Below are 24,568 nucleotides of genomic sequence, written 5' to 3' on the forward strand. Positions count from 1 at the left end.
ATATTTTAATTCCATAATGCTCTAAAACCTCATCTCGGAGGTCCTAATTTTTCAAACACAATCCCAAACCACATTTCCACCACGATACATATATATTTTTTTTGGCAGGACATATTTCTGTTGTCATGCTGTTAAGAAAACTTAACAGCAAACTAAATTTTACTTCCTATTACGAACCCCGAGTGACCTATTTTAGGAGCAGCAAACCGATCATCTTGCATTGAACATTTTAAAGGCGCAGACCCTACTTTTAACCCGTAAAAAATGGACACCAAGTTTATTTAATTTACAAACCTGAAACTCATTTGGATAGAGTTACAATAGAGTGAAAGAAGAGTCTGTGATGTTAAAACAGGACAGATCCTTAAATATAGACCAGAATTCTAATCAATCTACATCTCAAACACATGTGTTTTTAAAAATAAGAAAAATGCTATTTTTGGTACTACAAACACCAGGATGACCAGAAACACTTTGATTCTATGGTAATGGATAATCTAAATAGTAAAATAAATATAAGTAATCATAAACGGCTCTAATAGTGAAAAATATGCTGTTGTGTTTAAAAACTAGGGTCTGTCCCTTTAATACATTTTATTTGAATTTCATGTGATTGCTCACTTACACATTTCAAGATAGTGATCTTCAGAGCTCTCCCCTTGATTTTTCTCATGATAAAGACTAGGTGTAGTTTGTGTATATGTATGTGTTTGTCATATCCAAATGTGTGATATAGAAAATGCTATTTATATACAATATTGCACAAGTAGAAGCCTTTCAAATTATGATAGAAAAAAAAGAGACAGTATAAAATGCTGTTACTATATTATTTAATATCAAAACAAATTGCAATACAAAAATATTTTATTTATAAAATACAAGTCATTTTAACACAGGTAAAACATATAACATATTTTATCGTGAAATAATCCTTAGAAATTCTAGTTTTCAAACTTTCAAATAGATTCATAAATAAAACAAAAAAATATTAATCACAAAATATGTGCATTTTTTAACACAATATCCTCTGGTGTTGCTGAAAATGTACATTGTTACTTTATTTTGTTGGAATTTCTCCTTTAAATAAATATTTTAAACTATAGGTATTTGGTGTCGATGTTTATTTTAACACATGGTGCACATTAGCGAAAAAGGAAATGTTTTCTTCCTACCGAATAGTGGCAAGGGATATTTCATGTGCATTTTCAGACAAGACAGCACATATCATGGCTGTTCTATACCAATCATATGGTACTGACAGAGATGGAAAACAAAACATAAGGTTGTACCAAGAGTGATTGATCGGACAAACCACTGCACCTCAGATAAGTTTGTTTCATTTAACGACACCACTAGAGCACATTGATTAGTTAATCATCAGCTATTGGATGTCAAATATTTGCTAATTCTGACATAGTCTTAGAGGAAACCTGCTACATTTTTTCATTAGCAGCAAGGGATCTTTATATTCACTGTCCCATAGATGTGACAGCACATACCACAGCTTTTGTACATGGCTGGAACCCAATGGGGATTGATCCTAGACAGTTAAAGTTTGTTTTTGTTTAATGACATCGGCTATTGGATGTCAAACATATGGTAATTTTGACAGTCTTAGAGATGAAACCTGCTACATTTTTCCCATTAGTAGCAAGGGATCTTTTATATGCACCATCCTACAGACAGGATAACACATACCATGGCTGTTGATATACCAGTCGTGGTGCACTGGCTCGAGCAATAAATAGCCCAAAAGGCCCACTGACGGGGATTGATCCTAGGATCCTAGACAGATCGTACTTTCCCATAGACGTGACAGTGCATACCACAGCTTTTGATATACCAGTTGTGGGTACTTTTTGGGATGGGAAAAACCCTAATAAAAAAATGGGTCCACCTTGACCCCAAGACCAAGACCAAAACACGTCATGAATTCCTCGAAATAAAACAAATCAAAACAAAATCTATCAATTAGAAAAACCAAAAGGAAAAAAAAAACTGAATGTAAAACTACCTTTAATGTTTAATGAAACATATACACCAACAATAAGCAGTGGATTAATTTTCTTGATAAAATTATAACTTAAAATTTAATTACCGGGGCGTGGATGGGTTGGGTGGTTGGGAGGGGATGGGAAAGACAGATTTTCATATATAATAATGTTCAAATATATATGGTGTGAAATAAATACTGCATTGAGTCACCTGGATCAAAAAGTATTTCAGGGTCCAATTTCTCAAAAACATTATTCGCTTCTGTTTAAAGTTATAATTTAAACCTCTCATACATTTACATGTTGGGTTTTTATACCTATTTTACACAGAAAATATAGATCAAGTTCAAAAGAAACTGATTCAAGATTTATGCATATTTCGTGCTATATTATTTATAGTTTGAAACTATAAGAATGCTTTTTCATCAAATAACTTCTATGTGCAAAACTAGACTTATGATTTGTGAAACTGGCTGCAGTTTTATGTTTGTTAACAATAATGTTTTATAACTCGTCTATCTGTCAGTTACAATCAGCTGATGCCAATAGTAACACTCTCCTCTTTGTTGGACGATAACTCCTGGCAGGTCACATGTAGGTTACACTCTCTGGAAAACAATAAAAGAAAAGAAGTTTGTACTTTAAAGTTACTTTTTAGTTTCGTTTGTCCATAACAGATAATCATAATGTACTTTACTTTTTAGTTTAGTTAATAGACCAATTTGTGTATTGTAAAAACACTGTACAGAAGCAACCATTTTAAATATTGTACCTTCTCAGGTGAAAGCTTGTTTGAATACTACTTGGTGTTGGTAAATCGCGCATCACAATCTGAAAAAACATAAAACGAGGAAAAGTTTTAACATCCAGTGACGAACATTTCCACCTTATTACGAATCTCTATGAGATGAGTAAAGTAAGTTTGTTATTATATAGGCTAAACTTAAAAAAGGTATAAGAAATCAACTAAACTTTAGATTTTTCTTTTTCTTCTGAAATAAGCATCCTGAGAGTATTGCTTTATATGTCCCCTACCAGGTCTAAAAAAAATTCCATATCTCCTAAATTCAAGGGCCATAACTCTGTGAAAAAAGGATAAATCGCCATGAAAGTCAAACTTGATCTGTAACAGAACATGATAAAGCTATACACAAAATTTCAGCTCAATATTCTAAGGCATTGTAAAAAACAACATCCGAAAAACTATATATGGAACAGTCGGACGGACGGACAGACAGACAGACAGACGGATGAAGCTGAAAGTAATAGTTCCCTCCGGTTGGATTTGTTGGGAACTAATAAAATACTCACAGGTATTTTGGAAGCAAAAAAATTGCTTCAAGAAACTGAAATTCAATCATGTTTACATTATAACTGAACTGCCCATTTAAGAAAAACATAAAACAACTATACCAACCTTTGCTAACAAAGTGGCTGTCTGTAATGATGGTGGATCATCTGCCTCGTAGACTTCCAGACAGAAAGCATTCTGGTTGTCGGCCAACGTGTACGTGTGCTGTTTACGTGACGGAATCAAACTGTGCTTGGGAAGGGCAACTGACAACTCTTCAGTGTTAGAATCATCGGAAGTCTTTTTAATAAAGTACACAATTGGTGAGACATTTGGAGTGAAGGTTTGTCACTGCTTAAAAATAATGGGGGAACAAGCATTCTGAGTATTGCAATATGTCCCCTACTGGGTCCAGCAAATATTCAAATCTTGTAACTTCAAAACCCATGCAATGCAAACGTTTTAAGAAAGCGGCAAATTAATTTCTTTGCAATAAAAACATTTTAAAATACATTTTGAATGCTCGCCTGGCACCACTTGATCTTTAACTGTACAGTATGAAGCTATACAAAATTTCAGCTCAAAATTTGAGTAATACTAAAAATAAAAAAAGTCAAGGAAAACTATGTGAGAGAGAAGACAGCATATGTGTAATATGACAAAATAATTCTGTAAAATGAAGTGTCTCGGAATTGACCGATTTGTTTTCTAAATAAAATTTTATTGTTAAAATACTAATAAATCCATAACAGGAATGAATGAATGAAGGAAGGAAATGTTTTATTTAACGACGCACCACTCAATGCATTTTATTTACGGTTATATGGCATCAGACATATGGTTAAGGACCATACAGATATTGAGAGAGAAAACCTGCTGTAGCCACTTCATGGTCTACTCTTTTCAATTAGCAGCAAGGGATCTTTTATATGCACCATCCCACAGACAGAGTAGTACATACCATGGCCTTTGATATGCCAGTCATGATGCACTGGCTGGAACAAGAAATAGCCCAATGGGTAACAGGAATGAATGAATGTTTGAATGGTTAACATCACCCAATCAGATAACACTATGCAAAGTTAAATGTCAATTTTAACAAAATGAAAATAACATCAGAACAAAAATGAGTGAATAACAATTTCTCTACCTTAACATAAATGGATTTAGACAGACACTTGGCTTCAAGATAATTTTCATGTTCTTTAAGTTCTTCAATTTCTTTACCAACCAATATGGCAGCCTGAAATAAAACATGACATTGTACTATATATTAGACTATGCTAATAAGAAGATTCAATGGAGCATTCCACTAAAGACACCAGTTTAGGAAATGCACATAAGTAAATGTAACTATCAATTTTTTTTTTTAAATTTAATTTAATCTAATCAATGTAAAATATCTTCTTTTTTTTATTTTTTTAATCGGAAAATAATACTTATCAATTCACATAACTATGAACGTGTCATGTATTTATAACAAATTTAACTAAAAATATGTAGTTATTGTCAAAAATAAATCAAGTAGATTAAAATAGTTTTTAAGACAACTGTACTATATTTGATAAACCGTTATTCTGTTTGAAATACCTCCTTGGCAGCACCAATGGCGATGACCTCGTCAGCTGGGATGGAGTTCAACAACTCGGCTCCAGGCAGGCAGTCTGATATCGCCTTCTGTAGGATGGGAACCTTGCTGCCGCCCCCACACAGAATCACCTGATTAAAACAACCACAGTCAAACGACCATTTAAAATACTTGACATTTCAAAATAAACAAATGTAAATAATTGTACAAAGTACGTTTACACTGTCTAATCGTTTTACATAAAACAAAGTTTTAAAACATTAGATCCTGTTTCATAAGACAAATATATTTTACTTCTTTTTTTTTAAAAGTCATTATGACTAACTTATACCTATATATGCATTAAACTGTGTTTTTCTTATTGGTAAAATCGTGTGGAAACCGCAGCCATTGCATGATTGAGAAAAGCTGTTAATGGACCAGTGCAAAAAATCTGCCTGGTTGTCGGATGAGAGCACCATATCTAACAGCTCTGTACAAATTTCCAGTAGCTTGTTGTACACCCAGGTTGAGATCCCAGCTGAACGTGTACAAACTTTGATCAGTGACACTGCTAATCAATTTAAGATTTTAACATTTTAGAATGTTGTAGCAATCGTTGTACTTGAAGAGTGAATCACGACACGATACTGTTCCTTGTTAAGGTAGATATGATTTTTGGTAACAAACCTTTTACAGCACATCAGGCCATATGCTTATAAACATTTTAGAGTCTAGACTCAAGACTAATAAAAGTTTGTTTTATTTAACGACACCACTAGAGCACTTTGATTAATTAATCGTCGGCTATTGGATGTCCGAGACTTTACGGTTACATTACTGCAACATATCCAAATTGTCAGGAAAATTGAGTTGTAATGCCTGATCCTCTCAACACTCACCTTTAAAGTTTTAAGAAAGTGGCAAATTAATTGCTTTGCAATAAAAATGTTTTTTGATAGCTCACCTCTAGCACCACTTTAGGTGAGTGATCTTCAGCTCGCCTTGATTTTGCTCATCGCGAAGATTATTAAAGATTTGAGTCCAGACTTAGTTTTGTAAGCAATTAAAAAACAACAACTCAGTTTTGTCCCCTGGGTAACACAGAGATGCCAACCCTAGTTGGAGTGTCATAGGAATCCAGGCCTTCAAAAATAAGAATCACACACCCGAAAATAGGAATGTTATCAGTGATGGCTCAGGAGCACGTTTTTAACACATTGTTTTCGAAATAAACGCATCCAAAACAAGTCGAGGGGTTTCAAGACCCCTCCTTTATTCTATATGCTGTTGCAACATGAACACTGGACACCCTATTTTTCCACTGGACCTGTCACTCTCAAAATAGGGGGTCCAGTGGACCCCCCTAAAATTTGGTCCTGAGCCAACACTGAGTTATATGCACTGATATTTGTTGTAAGGTAAAAATTACACTCGCCCTTCAATTCGTGATGATTTCATTCAAGGCCACATATGGCTGTATTCAACCTTTTATCTTTGACGCACACAGGTTTTTTTCACTGCTACTTCACCGACAGATTTGAGACCTTTCCTCTTCGACATTTTGGTAAAGTCAAGTTCAAGGCCTTACCCAATCAGCAAACATCGGGGCTGCTCGGAAGACTGACTGCTACACTGGTTTATTCTATATTGCCACGCTTGCTATACTCGCTATTTGGAATCCATAAGTTTAAAGAACAAGGCAGGAAACCAATCTATGATTGTTGACGGTGAAGAGGGAAAAAGTTCCATTTCTCCAGTGTTAACAACATTTGTGCTTTCCAAAATACAATCCGACACCAAATACATGAAATTACGACTTTCTTTCTAAAAATCAGAATTTCAAACAAGACAATCATAATAGCGTAATCTATGCTTTAAATTCGTAATGATTCCGCCAAATTCGTAATGGTTGGCATCTCTGGGTAACAGTGACAATGGTCCCTTAGCGACAACCAACCTTATTGATGTCTTCTTTCTGAAGGTTGGACTCGCTGAGACATTGGTCGATGATTCGAGTGTTCTGCTGTAGTAGACTGGAACACAGACTTTCAAACCTGGCCCTAAAGAGAACAATACACACATGCTGTAGTAGACTGGAACACAGACTTTCAAACCTGGCCCTAAAGAGAACAATACACACATGCTGTAGTAGACTGGAACATAAGACTTTCAAACCTGGCCCTGAAAACAGAGAAAAACAATACACACATGCTGTAGTAGACTGGAACACAAGACTTTCAAACCTGGTCCTAAAAACAGAGAACAATACACACATGCTATAGTAGAATGGAACACAGACTTTCAAACCTGGCCCTGAAAACAGAGAACAACAATACACACATGCTGTAGTAGACTGGAACAAAGACTTTCAAACCTGGCCCTGAAAACAGAAAATAACAATACACACATGCTGAAGTAGACTGGAACACAGACTTTCAAACCTGGCCCTAAAGAGAACAATACACGCATGCTGTAGTAGACTGGAACAAAGACTTTCAAACCTGGCCCTGAAAACAGAGAACAATACACACATGCTGTAGTAGACTTGAACAAAGACTTTCAAACCTGGCCCTGAAAACAGAGAACAAAAATACACACATGCTGTAGTAGGACTGGAACACAAGACTTTCAAACCTGGCCCTGAAAACAGAGAACAACATATACATGCATAGAATAAAGAGAAGGCTTTAAGATAATATTCAAAGTATATTGGACATGAATTTAATAATGTGATTGCCTGCTTCATGGCAATGATCTAGATGCCAAAGCCAAACCATAAGTAATCCTATATTTTGGTTGGAAAGCGAAGTATGCAAGAAATAGAATATTACACTGGTGTCCATTAGATGCCATTTATCTTACAAATCACTGTATAAAATGTATCCAACTCGCTTTATCTCCTTCGATACATTTTAAAAACAACTCAATGTATCATATCTAACGGCTGCTTGTGAAATATTCTCTGTGTACATTATGAAGCAAATAAAATAGCCCTTGCTACTAATTAAATGATGTCCTCAGGAGTCCTTAAAATACAAATTCCTTATCTTTCCTTTAATATCAATTACTGCACCTGGGTGTCAAAATTAAGAAAATAAAAAACTGACCACTGGTTTGGAACAGATAAAAACCTACTTTCAATCATCTAAAAAGAAGAATTCTGCTCAACTGAAAAACCAAAGTGTATCTAACCTGGATATGGTTTGATGGTAGTCGATGCCGTCATGAAGGGAATCGATGGTGCAGTGAGCGTTGCCCAGGTTTGACATCGTGTGTTTGCACACCTCAGCCGCAAGCCACAACTTGATCATCGCACGCTTGTTCTCGCGAACATCACACCGAAACTGTCTGGAACAAATAACAAGTAAGGCTATCAAATTCATATGTAAACAAACACAGATTCCAAAGTACTTAAGGTCCAAACCCTTGAAATTCAAAATGGTAGTCAGTCGTGGCACAGCAAAAAACCAATTGCTGAATTGAGCAATGGCATTTTTATCGGCATCAGGTATTTTTTGCTTTTTTCTTATAACTTACCCATTATATCCATGTCAAAACCCCATTTGATATTTACTATTATTAACTCGGTTAATAAGGTTTTGCTGTCAATGGGTCATTTGTTTACAACCAACAAGATTTCATTAAAGTGTGTGACATCCAAATACATTTGTACTAATCATAATGACGTAATATTACTGGTGAGGCAACTTCAGAACAATTAATTATTAAATATTGAATTAAAATGTTATTTTAAAAGTGTTATACGATAAATAGAATTCACTACTCGTCTTTTTTAATATGTAAGATATCAACCTCGTCTAGTCAACCTCGTCTAGTCAATCGATATTTGTCTCAGCAGAACCATGACAAATACTGATTAACATAGTTGATATTTTCCATACTAAAATACAGACGTGACGAATCCTCTATTTATTATCTATACAAAATTGGTGCTGCAAGATGATCTAAATTTCAAGGGTTGAGGTCCTTAAGGTTGACAATTTTTAAAATTCTTAAAATTAAAAAGAACTGGTTCTTAAATTATAATTATAAAATTCTGTAAATGAAGTAATTACAGTGATTCAACCTGTCTAACCCAGACCACACCAGGAACCTAATATTTATCTGATTTAGATACGATCCAGTGTTTAGAGCGTCACATTTTAGAATTGAGAAAATTCGGGACCATGAAACTTGCCCGGTTTTGACATGATTCTGATGATTTCTTAATGGTTCAGTTAAGACTGGTTTCACGGTATTATGCTCTGAGTAACAAACACTCTCAAAGATGGAAAACACACAAACATTCTAACTTACAGAATACATACAGCAACCAGAGACAGAAGATGTTAATTTATTTGGGGGAATTCTTGCAGAAATACAATTATGTTTGTGCAAGGTTATGTAATTTTATTTGGCATAACCAAATTACTGGATGACCAGTCAATGTGTCTTTTATTCTGTTTTTAATTAATATAAAAGTTACCCTAATCACATTAGCTTTTGCAATTTTTGGGTTATGCATATTTTTAATTTGCAGGGGTTGCATATGTGTACACAAAAAAAACTACAAAAAAAACCATTCAAAATTATGTCATTAACTAATTGCCACAATACCGTTTAAACTCTGTGACAAGGTAATCACAGAGAACTCTTGTGTATTCGTCCGCTCCGAAATTAGGATCAGTGAATGAAGCACACACCCGATACAATCCATTCTCCACTTTGATCATGGTGGCTTCAGTGGATGTTCCTCCGAACCGATACACCAGAACGGTGCTAAACAAACAACACAAACAAACATGACAACTAGTTTGATATGGGTGAAGTTAATACAAAGCCAACATACCATTTTGTCACACAGCTGTTTGTCATTTTGAATGATATCACTATTTTAATGCCATCCCTACCATACATGTACAGTATGTACAATAATTTCTCGACTGTCATGCTGCTTGTTAAAGCTAGATGCTGGAAATTGTTTGGTGGAAAATTGCTATTAGAATTTTTTTTTTAAATTTTTACTATGAAAGCATTTACTGTGCTTGAATAATTACACATGACATCACTACATATCTGTACAATAATTACTTGTCCATGACACTTTTTTTCTAGATGCTGGAAAACCTTTGGTGGAAAATTGTTGTTAGGAATTTTTTGTTCTATAATCATGAATATTACTACATATCTGTATTATAATTATTCATCCATGATGCTCATTTTTCTAAATGTAATGCTATTAGAAATGTTGTATTCTATAATTACGAATGCATCAAGACTGTATTAAAAAAAAAAAAAAACGTTTAAAAAAAAATAAAAATTCTTTACCAAAAATGAATCTATAGTGAAAGCATGGTAAGATATGTTATATTTATTGTGCATAAAGCCAAACCCGATGGTGTCACAATGTCTCGTCTTCGACCTTAATAAGCCTACCTGTTTTCTGCGTGGTTGAGTTGACCCAGGTCATAGGCTAAAACCGCGGCAGCTGCTTCACTGACAACTCGCAAGATGTTGAACCCGGCTTTATGAGCTGCGTCACTGAAATTTAACAACTCAGATTATCACTAGTTCAGGCATGAGTGGGGAGGTCTAAAGCGTGAAGTAACCCAAAACGGCACGAAAGCAGATTAGAAATATTGTGAAAAATGTATTTAGACCATCGGAGTGACAAAATAAAGGTACCTACACCTCCCCAAAAAAACTCTTCGGATTTGGACAGAAACAACCTAAATGGCTTTCAAATCTGCGGATTTCCGCGGATCCGCAGAAGATTGTCAGGTCTGCTAGTTACAAACTCATGTTTAGGTGGTGGTGGTGGTGGTGGTGGTGGTGGTGGAGGTGGTAGTGGTAGTGGAATGGGGGTGAGGGTGAAGGAGTCTTGTGAGCAGTGACACTGAAATTTAACAACTCAGATTACACAAACTGTCACATGTTTTGGGGGTGGGGTGGGGGCGGGGGTGTATTATACAAAAATATGTTACACTAATCAGTAACTAGGATCAATGCCACTAACAGTACTAAATTGTTGTTTTCAGTGTATAATGACACCCCAGCACAAAAATACACATTGGCTATTGGGTGTCACAATTTTCAGTGTAGAAAACAAAGGGTTTTTTTTAACGCCTGAAACTCAAAGCCTACTTTCCTAAACTGATATGGACGGCTTTTAACACCCCAGCACAAAAATACACATTGGCTATTGGGTGTGACAATGTTCAGCGTAGAAAACAAAGCTGTTTTTTTAACGCCCGAAACTCAAAGCCTACTTTCCTAAACTGATATGGACGGCTTTTAACACCACAGCACAAAAATACACATTGGCTATTGGGTGTCACAATTTTCAGCGTAGAAAACAAAGCTGGTTTTTTAACGCCTGAAACTCAAAGCCTACTTTCCTAAACTGATATGGATGGCTTTTAACACCCCAGCACAAAAATACACATTGGCTATTGGGTGTCACAATTTTCAGCGTAGAAAACAAAGCTGGTTTTTTAACGCCTGAAACTCAAAGCCTACTTTCCTAAACTGATATGGACGGCTTTTAACACCACAGCACAAAAATACACATTGGCTATTGGGTGTCACAATTTTCAGCGTTGAAAACAAAGCTGGTTTTTTAACGCCTGAAACTCAAAGCCTACTTTCCTAAACTGATATGGATGGCTTTTAACACCCCAGCACAAAAATACACATTGGCTATTGGGTGTGACAATTTTCAGCGTAGAAAACAAAGCTGTTTTTTAACGCCTGAAACTCAAAGCCTACTTTCCTAAATTGATATGGACGGCTTTTAACACCCCAGCACAAAAATACACATTGGCTATTGGGTGTGACAATGTTCAGTGTAGAAAACAAAGCTGGTTTTTTAACGCCTGAAACTCAAAGCCTACTTTCCTAAACTGATATGGACGGCTTTTAACACCCCAGCACAAAAATACACATTGGCTATTGGGTGTCACAATTTTCAGTGTAGAAAACAAAGCTGGTTTTTTAACGCCTGAAACTCAAAGCCTACTTTCCTAAACTGATGTGGATGGCTTTTAACACCCCAGCACAAAAATACACATTGGCTATTGGGTGTCACAATTTTCAGCGTAGAAAACAAAGCTGGTTTTTTAACGCCTGAAACTCAAAGCCTACTTTCCTAAACTGATATGGACGGCTTTTAACACCACAGCACAAAAATACACATTGGCTATTGGGTGTGACAATTTTCAGCGTAGAAAACAAAGCTGGTTTTTTAACGCCTGAAACTCAAAGCCTACTTTCCTAAATTGATATGGACGGCTTTTAACACCCCAGCACGAAAATACACATTGGCTATTGGGTGTGACAATGTTCAGTGTAGAAAACAAAGCTGGTTTTTTAACGCCTGAAACTCAAAGCCTACTTTCCTAAACTGATATGGACGGCTTTTAACACCCCAGCACAAAAATACACATTGGCTATTGGGTGTCACAATTTTCAGCGTAGAAAACAAAGCTGGTTTTTTAACGCCTGAAACTCAAAGCCTACTTTCCTAAACTGATATGGACGGCTTTTAACACCCCAGCACAAAAATACACATTGGCTATTGGGTGTCACAATTTTCAGCGTAGAAAACAAAGCTGGTTTTTTAACGCCTGAAACTCAAAGCCTACTTTCCTAAACTGATATGGACGGCTTTTAACACCCCAGCACAAAAACACACATTGGCTATTGGGTGTCACAATTTTCAGCGTAGAAAACAAAGCTGGTTTTTTAACGCCTGAAACTCAAAGCCTACTTTCCTAAACTGATATGGATGGCTTTTAACACCCCAGCACAAAAATACACATTGGCTATTGGGTGTGACAATTTTCAGCGTAGAAAACAAAGCTGGTTTTTTAACACCTGAAACTCAAAGCCTACTTTCCTAAACTGATATGGACGGCTTTTAACACCCCAGCACAAAAATACACATTGGCTATTGGGTGTGACAATTTTCAGCGTAGAAAACAAAGCTGGTTTTTTAACGCCTGAAACTCAAAGCCTACTTTCCTAAATTGATATGGACGGCTTTTAACACCCCAGCACAAAAATACACATTGGCTATTGGGTGTGACAATGTTCAGCGTAGAAAACAAAGCTGGTTTTTTAACGCCTGAAACTCAAAGCCTACTTTCTTAAACTGATATGGACGGCTTTAACACCCCAGCACAAAAATACACATTGGCTATTGGGTGTCACAATTTTCAGTGTAGAAAACAAAGCTGGTTTTTTAATGCCTGAAACTCAAAGCCTACTTTCCTAAACTGATATGGACGGCTTTTAACACCCCAGCACAAAAATACACATTGGCTATTGGGTGTGACAATTTTCAGCGTAGAAAACAAAGCTGGTTTTTTAACGCCTGAAACTCAAAGCCTACTTTCCTAAACTGATATGGACGGCTTTTAACACCCCAGCACAAAAATACACATTAGCTATTGGGTGTCACAATGTTCAGTGTAGAAAACAAAGCTGTTTTTTTAACGCCTGAAACTCAAAGCCTACTTTCCTAAACTGATATGGGCGGCTTTTAACACCCCAGCACAAAAATACACATTGGCTATTGGGTGTGACAATGTTCAGTGTAGAAAACAAAGCTGTTTTTTTAATGCCTGAAACTCAAAGCCTACTTTCCTAAACTGATATGGACGGCTTTTAACACCCCAGACTATTTATCTCTTATATTTTGTTATTGTTATTTTTTTAATTTAATCTCACACAGATTTAATTGGCAAAAATACTTCGGTTTAATAATAGTTTACAGCCTGAGAGTGAAAAACACTGGTTTCTCTTCAATGTAGAATTACATTTTTACAACTGCAACATACTCTCAAAATGATCACGGGTTAAAAAATACTAAGAAGCTTATAAAGAGGCAGAAGATACCTGATAGCATTTCTTTGCTCAGGAGTAAAACCAACAGGTACAGTGAGCACTGCATCTTGAATTCCTCGGCCTCCATGACTCTGAGCAGTTTCTGAAGAAAAAATAAATAACAGTATTCAATTGGTGGGTTAAAAAAAAAAAACCTCAGTGATACTTATTGCTTTTTGCCAAAAAATACTTTAATGCAGGATTTTCAATGTTTGAAATTTTTAAAAACTGAAATAGCTTTATTAGAAGTAAAAACATAACTACATTTACATATAATATCATATCCGGATATTTGCCTGTAACTTTGAAAAACATTTTTGCCTGGTTTTAACTTAACTTTATTATCAAGTTAACCTTTATATAATAAAATAAATTTAATTGATAAATAAATAAATAAATAAAATTGATAAATAAATAGATAAATAATATATAAAAAAAATTAAAAAAAAAAAAAAATAAACTAAACTAGAATAAATTTTTAAAAACTGAAATAGCTTTATTAGAAGTAAAAACATAACTACATGTACATGTAATGTCATATCCGGATATTTGCCTACAACTTTGCAAAACATTTTTGCCTGGTTTTAACTTAACTTTATTATCAAGTTAACCTTAATATAATAAAATAAATTTTAATTGATAAATAAATAAATAAATAAAATTGATAAATAAATAAATAAATAAAATTGATAAATAAATAAATAAATAATATAAATAATATAAAAAAATAAAATAAAATAAATAAAAAAATAAAATAAAATAGATTATGCAATAATTCAACAATTTTCAATATTAAAGCTATAATTACCATAAAATTCAGCGTTAAAAAGTATACAAGTTTAGTGTCATTATGACACTAAACTTGTATACTTTTTTAACGATGAATTTTAAAATGGAGCAGTTCTATGTGTCCTTACCTAGCATTTTTCTGTAAATGGTTTCTGCAATACATGTCATTGAGACTTGTTTAGTCTTGCCCATATGGCTAACTTCATACACAGGTACACCATCTTTCTCAACAATCTGTGTAAAAGAAACAAAAAATTAGTATTACTTTAATACTGATTTTTTTTAAACACTGGTGATTTCCCAATTCCAAATGAATTAAATTTCTCTTTTCAATATTTCAACATATAATTATGTAATTGGCCAATTAAATAATAGAGATAAGATCCATACATGTTTAAAAATAAAACATGGAATGTCAAAAAGCTGTGGTAAAAAATAAAATCACATAGTTAAATAAAAGTATTTTTCAGCATTTCAGACATACATGTACTTAATAAATGTAAATAAATACCTGGTATATAAGAAAATACTAAAATGTTCATAGGCTATAAGTACATGGCACTACCTACCCCCAAACCACTTTGAAGATTAACACATGTAGCATTAAAGATACTACTGGTAAGTCTTATAAATACATTGTATCTTGCAATCAGTAATATTGTCAAAAGTTACTTCATTTCTACATGGAGAATAGCTGTGCAATAATTGCATTTAAGATGGGTTCATTGTTGAGATTAAAGACAAATGGAATGTTCCAAACAATTAAAAATGGGTCAAAGGTCATTGAATAAAATAGTTGTTTACCCATGGATACCACTGTTCTAAAAATAAAAGCAACCCATTTCAATACAATGACTTAATCAACCAAAGATAATATCTTTGAAACAACATTATCATCTGAAATATATAATTATTATATGCATAATAATGATGATATAATGTAATGTAATACATCAGAACAGTTAAAAACAAGAAGTGGGTTAACTATTAGACGTCAAAGGTCACATAACAGAATGACCTATGACCTTTGACCTCTTTATTGTTCTGGACCCAACCAACAATGATATATAAAAAAAAAAAAAAATATATATATATATATATATATATATATATATATAGCAACTGACACTGTACAATATTATCATCTGAAATACATAATTATTATATGTATAATAATTATAACATAATGTAATACACCAGAAGAGTTAAAAACAAGAAGTGGATTAACTATTAAAGCAATGTCAACGGTCAAATAACAGAATGACCTTTGACCTCCATTGTTCTGGACCCAGCCAACAATGAACAAAAACATATATAGCAACTTACATTGTACTGTGTACACGTGATACATTTGATGTAAGTATGTGTAATAAAATACTATTTTTGCAAACAAACATTGTCCACTTTCAACTTTCAACCTCTTGCCCAAATTAGCCATATTACGTGTATTACATCTTACTGGAATTAAATTATCTTAATTTTTGTTATTTACTACAAATTACATAAAAGGCATAGCTTGTTATCTACAAAAGAGACTGATAAGCTAAAGATGAGTTTTATAATGCATTTATAAATACATTTGTTAATAATTAATTTGAGAATTTGTAAAAGATTTGTACTATCGCTATATTTAGTTCGGAAAAAAAAAAAAAGGAAAAAAGGAAATAGAAAAAAAATATATACATTCATTAATTTTGGCTACACAGTGAGAAAACGTATTTCTTGTCCATCTTAATTACAAAACAATGACTAATTGAACGTTCTCATTTAAAAAAAAAAAACCCAAAAAAACCCTCATTAAACAAACAATTTTCAATTTACGACACCTGACCCACATTGTTTTAGAATGTTCCAATACTGCTGATTAATGAATATGTAATTACTTCATTTAAGATTGTTCCATTTGCATTCAGGTCAATGAAAATTAAACTAAAATGGAATGATCCAGGACAGTTAAGCAGACAACAATGGGATGTTCCAAACTATGACATTATTATTAAACAATACAAATTTAAAAAACAAAAATATGCAAAACCATTTTTAACTTTATTACAATATCACATTAATAAACAAAATATAATTTGTTTTGATAAATACATCTAAAAATATAAAATGATAGCTAAAATTAACACACCAAATTAGACAATACAAATGCTGTGTACCCCTAGTAAAACAATGAACTTTTCTGATGACTCTGAATGACAATTTAACATAAGTGTACCCATCATTTTCTTTTTATTACCTTTAGACCTAAATAATAGACTCATCCACTAACTGGTAAGGGTATAAAAACGTCTGTTTCTGTCATAAAGAATAGTGCCTGAACGATATTCACGTAGGCACTTTCAATTTTTCCATTAATGTTTTGAAAATTATTCAATATGTCTAGTGTTAAGAATAAATCAGCTTTCGGTAGTAGCCTCAAAGCCGAGGTAGTCGAAGTGGAGAATGACACCACAATGGCTACCGAGGAAGAACCCCCACCAATTATTACCGAGGAAGAGCTGCTTGTTAGTAAAGGATACACACTAGGCGAATTACTCGGTAACAATCGTCACATTACAATGCTAAAGTGTAGCAAAGAGGACGATCCGAGAGATTTGGTGATAAAAATCATCAAAAAGGTCCCCAATGACCAGGATCAGGAGCTTTGGAACAAGTTTATAAAGCAAGATAATGCAGCCATTGATATTCTAAAGCAGGATGGAATTATATCTGTGGTCGATGAATTTGAAACTTCAGAGAAGATTTACATCATCATGAAGCTTCAAAACATGCACGAACACCTCTTAATATATCTTGGTATCTGGCCAAAGGTTTTCTTTTCACTTCAGCAAGAAGTACCTCATCCTCACAAACAGTAAATGCTGATGTTACCAAGAAATCTGTCATGATGCAAATCTTATTTGAATAAAACAATAATAAAAATAAAAAAAAATAATAATAATAATAAAAAAATTAAAAAAAACCTACAAAATAAATAAAAATTAAGAAAACATTTCATTAAAATTAAATTAAAAAATTAAAACCTTTTTAAATTAACCCCCAAAATAATTTTTAAACATTATTTCCTGGTGTTTTTATTTTTTTATTCTATTATTACCATCCCCACCCCCAAAAAAACTTTTCTAATGACATAAAATAGCACTTTCATTGTAATAGGTACACGTTTGGTTGTTTCTTTTTTTCTAGGTGGTGACATAGGTTAAAAATATAATGCGCCAATACATCTGACACATATTTCGCATTAATATTTCGCAAGCATTAATTTCATAATTTACAGTATAGTTTTCCAGTCCCCCCCCCCTTTTTTTTTTTGCAATGCCTGAAGATATTTCAGTAGACATTTTATGTTACAGATCGAGTTTGACTTTCATGGTATTGTGCCCATTTTTGTCAGTTATATGGCTCATATTTGTTGGGCCCGGTAGTGGACATGTATTGCTTTAGCAGTACTCTCAGAAAGTCTGCTTGTAGTTATTTATCACAAACATATCCATGGATGTTAACAAAAGTAAAATGTTGTGACTGAAATTTTAAGGTACTGAGCATTCAAAATGGTAATGTTTTATATGACAATTGTAGTCCACTTTAAACATGTATAAATTTCTCCCATCCCACACCGTTATTTTTTTTATTGGACAAAAACATTAATATGATGGGTCCTGCAGTGAACCTATATTAATGGAAATAGTCCTATTAGGCTGACATTTGCTGGGGTGTTCTTTCATAAGCTACGGGCATTTTTTTAAAGTTTGCATTATTACCTGATATTATTTATTTAGGCTTGACTGCCAGCTAATGGACGGAAAATCAAATATTCAAATACATTTACATCGGGTGGCCCTTGTGTTATTGCAAATTCATTATGGGAGGGGGAGGGGGTCGTTAAAAATTGGGGTAAAAGCCAATGTCTGATACTGCATTAGTTAATGTTGAATAGTCCTTTGTTGATCTTTGTGTCCATTTAACAATCCTTAATGCAAAATCTTGCAGTTTTAATACCCCTCTCCCCTTGTAACGTTTTGTGACCGTGTCATATTTTACTTTGGGGTCTTTAGTAATACATATATGTTAAAATAAAATGGCAATGACGTTGCACAATAACCACCACCACCACCCCACACCCCCCCCCCCAAAAAAAAAAAAAAAAAAAAAAAAAATTACGTTGTGTCACACATCCCATAATTCCCAATCTCCTTGGTGCATGTTGCATAGTTCTCGAATGACCCCATTATTCAATCGTAAATAATGAAGTTCTAAGTAACATACCGCTGGTCGGTAAATATTATATTTGACCGGATCAACTTTATTAAGTTTCAATATCTATAATACACAATCTAATAATCTCCCAGCAGAACTATTACATTGTAACAGTGTTCAAACTCGCACATGCTGTTTGTCACATGATGTGACATCGGGTACAGCCATTACTTCAAATGGAGTGAGTAGCACATTTAAATTAAAGTTGGATTTTTTTAACTTAATTTACAACTAGTGTAGTAACGGGGGGGGGGGGGGTTTTAATTACAAAAACCATATAAAAAAAATTTTAATTTTTTTTTAATAATAATAAAATATTTGAAGAAAAAAAGGATGAAACATATGTACACACCTTTTAACAAAATAAGATCGTCTGCTTAAAATAGCACAGCAAATGATAGTGCAGGGTGCACATTAAGTCAATACTTTACTTTCTACGTCCGTTCGGACTATGTAAATAGCGGATTGGACGTGTTGCGATAGATCCCAAATATGTGTTAACGCAAATGGATGAATTAAAACAAAAAGTTGTATTCTTCTACCAAAACTGTAATGTAGGCATTATTACTAAAAACTACGACACAACAGACTGTATCAAAACAGGATACACCTAATTTGCATATCCAGGTCAGACTTGTTTGTCACGTGTTCGTAATCGATCAGAAAACCAAAACGAAACTTTTTCGATGTCAGTGGGTTTTTTTTAAATATACAATTAGCTAAATTTGTAAACATTTTTATGAGTTCAAGTGTCCACGATAAGAGCAGCTTTGGGAATCTTTATTGGGAAACTGTTGTGTCGTAATTGGGAAAAGGTTTGATATTGGATTGGGAATTTACGTTAGGGGAATGGAGCCGTTCACCGGCCCCAAAATGTATGGTAGATTATACCCATCTGATGGGTACCTAAAGTGAGGGGGGGGGGGTCAGTTGGGCAAAGAAAATGGACGAAGTGATCGGGTTGACATTACGGAAACCGAAAACGGCCGAAGTGATTCTCATTAAAAAAACAACCAAAAACCAAAACACCTTACTGAAAAAATAATATCCACAATTTCTCTGACAACGGAAATCCGTCTCACGATGGACAGTTAACAGCCATGCATATCAGGGTTTCTGCCAGAGGTACGGAGGGCAAAAATACGTACCCTAAAATCTTTGAAATTAATGGATATATTTTTATGATTTTTACAAAGATTCTAGGAAGAGAACTGCTGTTTAAAATTGCTCAAATCACATTGAATAGTTTCCAATTTCAAAACATTCAAACACATAATCACCTAGTAGGGGCACCTACGGTCTATTTTGTTTTTATTACATACCCTCAAATTATTTTCTAGCAAAAAGCCTGCATATGTAAAAACAGTGAAGGAAAACAAAGATTACCTTAACCGGTGATTTCTCTACCACATCTTGTACAACGGTACTAGAGAACTTGTGACCCAGCAGTCGTTTGACGTAACGCACAGTGTTGCTAGCATTTCGGATAACTCCCTGTTTAGCAGCAGCCCCTACAGACTACAACAGATCATTCAGATTAAAACAGATTTAATCAAATGAAATAAAAATATAGACACAAAGCAAAAAATGCATTTTACATAAGGTAATTTTAGACAACATTTAACAAAACAAAAAAAGGGGGAAGAGAGAGAAAGAACTTTTTATTATGACCAGAAGTGAACTCCGTGGTCAGTGGTTTATGCTTTTAAAAAAAATCACATTGTTTTAAAGATGTTGCTGGTAAGTAAATTTTGAGAAACAACCCCTCCCCTCACCCATAACATTTGTAACCCATCTCATGGTGCATTAAAGAGCGTTATGTAATTGTTGAAATGCTCATTTTGTAATGCATTGTTTAATAATCAGTCTCCATTTTGCAATTTTTATTATAATGTGGATAGTATGAACAGTGAGAGAGCAACCCTTACTTGATTGTGTACTCGTGTTCTTCAATCGCATGCAACCACAAGTAATGTACCATAGTGAATCGGTTATGTATAGTACAATGCAGTATTCGGAACTTCTTTAGTCAGCCGATTACATACATGGTCCAGAAATCGATATCAATTGAGATATTCCAAATGGTTGTGTGCATTAAATTAACACACCAATAGAAATATATGGATTGTTTTCGTAAGTATCTGGATTGTTTTCGCCAAAACACTAAAATCAGCAATGAGTTCCGAATGGTACCAAAAATTAATACGGAATTCACAGTGATCAATCAGACAACTTCTTAAATAACGAAGTGTTCTGACTGCACAATAAAGTCAACAAATTTCAATGGTTTTTTGCTGTTAGGACTGAACGCACATGCCAAATAATTTAACACTTAAGACATTTTTGGAGCCAGTCGCCAGATGGCGAGGATAATAAATTCAATCAGTCGCCATGCCAACATTTTGGTCGCATTGGCGACCATTTTGGTCACAACGTAGAACACTGACTAGTCGCGGTTGGACAGACAAGGACTGGGTTGTGGACGTGGACAGCGAAAGAAGTTGAAAGATAGGAAGAGTTGCCAGATCGGGAAGAAATGAGATGGAATTCAAAGGAGTAACAAGGCAGTGGGATAGAAAAACAAAAAAAATAACAACAAACAAACAATGACTATTTAACCATAGTCTTGTGTTCTTAGATGTACTCACCAATCTCAATACAACATAGTGCAGCTGTAGCTAACCCAGCCACCATACAATGTAGGTGATGCTTGCAGCTAGACGTAACTAATCACAAGAATAACTCCAGCACTTTCCAAATAGTGAATTTTATTTTAATTTGGTGAAATAATTTCAAGTTTTGTTAGAAAATAACAGGGTTTCTGCTGGAGGTTTTAAGGTTAATACTATTAGATAATTTGGCCAAATTGTCTGTTAATCCAGAACTAGCTCCAGATGGGGAAATTTAGAATAAAATTCAGGGCTCTACATCCACTTATCATACATTGTATACTATTTTTACTTGTCTCATATGAAATGTATTTGTAACAACTTGATTTTTCCAACACTCAGAACCACTTGTCAAAGTGGACAAATGGCCAGATCCGGCATTAGTTGATGCAGAACCTTGAATATAATTTGTTTTAGTGTTCAAATCTACGACAAAGTAAATTATAAATTATTTTACTTGATGTTAACTCAGAAGTTGAAGAAAAAAAACATGCTTGCCTTGTTACAACTTACACCCCAATATATCACTATTTTATTTACCCAACGAGACTGTGAATTTGACACTGAGAACTGCTCTCCTACATAATTCCAGGAAAGCAGTTTATTGCTGACCATCAATTTTCAAATCATAAACACTTACATCAATCTGATTAAAATTAGCTCTACTGGTCTCACCAGTAGATCTAACAGCATTATGTGGACTCCCACGTCCAGGTGACATATCATCTATAAATAATAATTTAAATATATTGCACTTACCTGATCGTGGTCAGTGAATGCCACCACACAGGGGGTTACCCTATCACCCAAGTCATTTGCCACAATGTCAGTCTTGCCATCCTGAAATTTAGAAATTAGAATTAAAAAAAAAGAAGACATGTTACTTGTTAGGTATTTTTTCAAATTAATATATATTTCTATTTTATGTCATGAAATGTTATGGGTGAGAAAACTGGTGTTTGTCAAGTATTACAATTTACATAGCATTTTCTTTATAATAATAAACAAAAGGAAATTTATATTCACAGGGGTTCAAAAATCCCATCGCCTGACGCCCGTGCCAAATGGAATTTTCATGCCGGGCAAGTAATTATGTTAACTGCATATGCCCAATGACAAGTGACTAATGTAACACCTAAAACCTTTTAAAAAATTTTTTTACAAATCTCGGTAAAACCTTTGGAAAGAGTTCCGATCGTGCGAGCATTTACATAGCTCCAAGGACAACTAACCCTAACCCTAAATGCTGGAACGATCGGAACTCTTGCCAATGTGTTGACACACCAAAACTGAAAACAATGTGTTGAAAAGTTCGATAACAATTTTAGAGTTATTCCCCTTTTACTATCGACTAAGATGGTAATTTCCACCACTGAACGTAATCGGTTCGATGATCTTCAAATTTAAAAATAACATCCAATACGCTTTACAGCTCATATAAAAATAAAGTATACATGCCTTGTGTGTGCAATCATGATGTTTAATCCTTGCAAACATGGTAAATGAGTTGGGATAGAGTTTAAAAATGTAATATTCAAATTAAATTAGACGTTAATGTGGTTCCGGAATCTGCTCTTTGTAAATGAATGGGGGCGAAAAGCAAATTTATAATTACCGAATTCACTTGAACAGAGCATAAATATTATGAACTGTATGCTTATAAAAGATGCAAGACATTTTAGTTTAGATATCATAAACCGTGTAGCAGAACATACTTAATGTGTTTCAGTACTTTGCAAATGTAAATCTACGTTCGTGTAAAATGAACGGGTAAGGTGAAGTTAGATTTCATTAGCCCTACGCCATAATTGTGATGGTGTGATGCCCTCTAAGCATACATAAATATACATGGCTGTTAACAAAAGTAAAATGTTGTGACTGAAATTTCAAGGTACAGGGCATTGCCCTGGTTGGGGGTTTAGATGGCGGATATCAGTGCCATGATTATATCACCATTCAAAATGGTAGTGTTTTACATGACAATTGTAGTCCACTTTAAACATGTATTTCTGCCAACCCAAACCCTGTTTTTTTTAATTTATTGGACAAAAACCCCAAAATCAAATATTCAAATACATTTACATAGGGTCGCCGTAGTCTTATTGCAAATTGATTATGGTCGTTAAAAATTGGGGTAAAAGCCAATGTCTGATACTGCATTACGCTAACGTTGAATAGTCCTCTGTTGATCTTTGTGTCCATTTAACAATACGCAACGCAAAATCTTGCAGTTTTAATACCCCTCTCGCTCGTGTAACGTTTTGTGACCATGTCATATTTTACTTTGGGGTCTTTAGTAATACATATATATATGTTAAAATAAAACGGCAATGACTGGTTGCATACTTTATTAATTAACATTACGTTGCACAATAACACCCCCCCAATTACGTTTTGTCACTCATCCCATAATTCCTACTCTCCTTAGTGCACGTTGAGTAGTTCTCGAATGACCCCATTATTCAATCGTAAATAATAAAGAAGTAACATACCGCTGGTCGGTAAATGTTAATTTTTCACCGGATCAATTTTATTAAGTCTCAATATCTATAATACGCAATCTAATAATCTCCCAGCAGAACTATTACATTGTAACAGTGTTCAAACACGCACGTGCTGTTCGTCACATGGTGTGACATCGGGTACGGCCATTACTTCAAAGGGAGTGAGTAGCACATTTAAATTAGGGGTTTTTTTCACTTAATTTACAACTACTGTAGTAACGGGGTTTTTTGGGGGGGTTTAATTACAAAAACCGTACCAAACATGATTTTAATTTTTTTTAAATAATAATAAAATATCTGGGGAAAAAAGTACGAAACATATGTACACACCTTTTTACAAAATAAGATCGTCTGCTTAAAATAGCACAGCAAATGGTAGTGCAGGATGCTCATTAAGTCAATACTTTTACTTTCTACGTCCGTAAATAGCGGATTGGACGTGTTGCGATAGATCCCAAATATGTGTTAACGCAAATGGATGGATTAAAACAAAAAGTTATATTCTTCTACCAAAAATATATTATATCAGACAATGTAGGCATTATTACTAAAAACTACGATACAACAGACTATCAAAACAGGATACACCTAATTTGCATATC

The 24,568-nt window shown here is 34.2% G+C and overlaps 1 protein-coding gene across 4 annotated transcripts in view; it reads right to left on the reverse strand.

Moving 5' to 3' along the window:
* The window catches only part of LOC121369179 (heat shock 70 kDa protein 14-like), a 52,947-nt gene that overhangs the window by 22,992 nt on the left and 5,387 nt on the right, over positions 1 to 24,568 (reverse strand). For 2 of the 4 annotated variants that reach the window (XM_041494095.1, XM_041494094.1), the window contains 10 exons: positions 22,222 to 22,302; positions 20,180 to 20,311; positions 14,659 to 14,764; positions 13,754 to 13,844; positions 10,292 to 10,396; positions 9,473 to 9,634; positions 8,048 to 8,203; positions 6,813 to 6,915; positions 4,876 to 5,004; positions 4,436 to 4,528 (listed from right to left, as the gene is read on the reverse strand). In XM_041494095.1, coding sequence (XP_041350029.1) covers positions 4,436 to 4,528; positions 4,876 to 5,004; positions 6,813 to 6,915; positions 8,048 to 8,203; positions 9,473 to 9,634; positions 10,292 to 10,396; positions 13,754 to 13,844; positions 14,659 to 14,764; positions 20,180 to 20,311; positions 22,222 to 22,302 — 1,158 coding nt within the window. Of the gene's footprint in view, positions 1 to 1,999; positions 2,603 to 2,766; positions 2,826 to 3,411; positions 3,586 to 4,435; positions 4,529 to 4,875; positions 5,005 to 6,812; positions 6,916 to 8,047; positions 8,204 to 9,472; positions 9,635 to 10,291; positions 10,397 to 13,753; positions 13,845 to 14,658; positions 14,765 to 15,099; positions 15,247 to 20,179; positions 20,312 to 22,221; positions 22,303 to 24,568 lie in introns of those variants that run through there. The other 2 variants (XM_041494096.1, XM_041494097.1) reach the window with 2 other exon arrangements.

Source organism: Gigantopelta aegis, chromosome 3 (genome assembly GCF_016097555.1).
Source record: "Gigantopelta aegis isolate Gae_Host chromosome 3, Gae_host_genome, whole genome shotgun sequence".
Classification (NCBI taxonomy): Eukaryota; Metazoa; Mollusca; class Gastropoda; order Neomphalida; family Peltospiridae; genus Gigantopelta; species Gigantopelta aegis.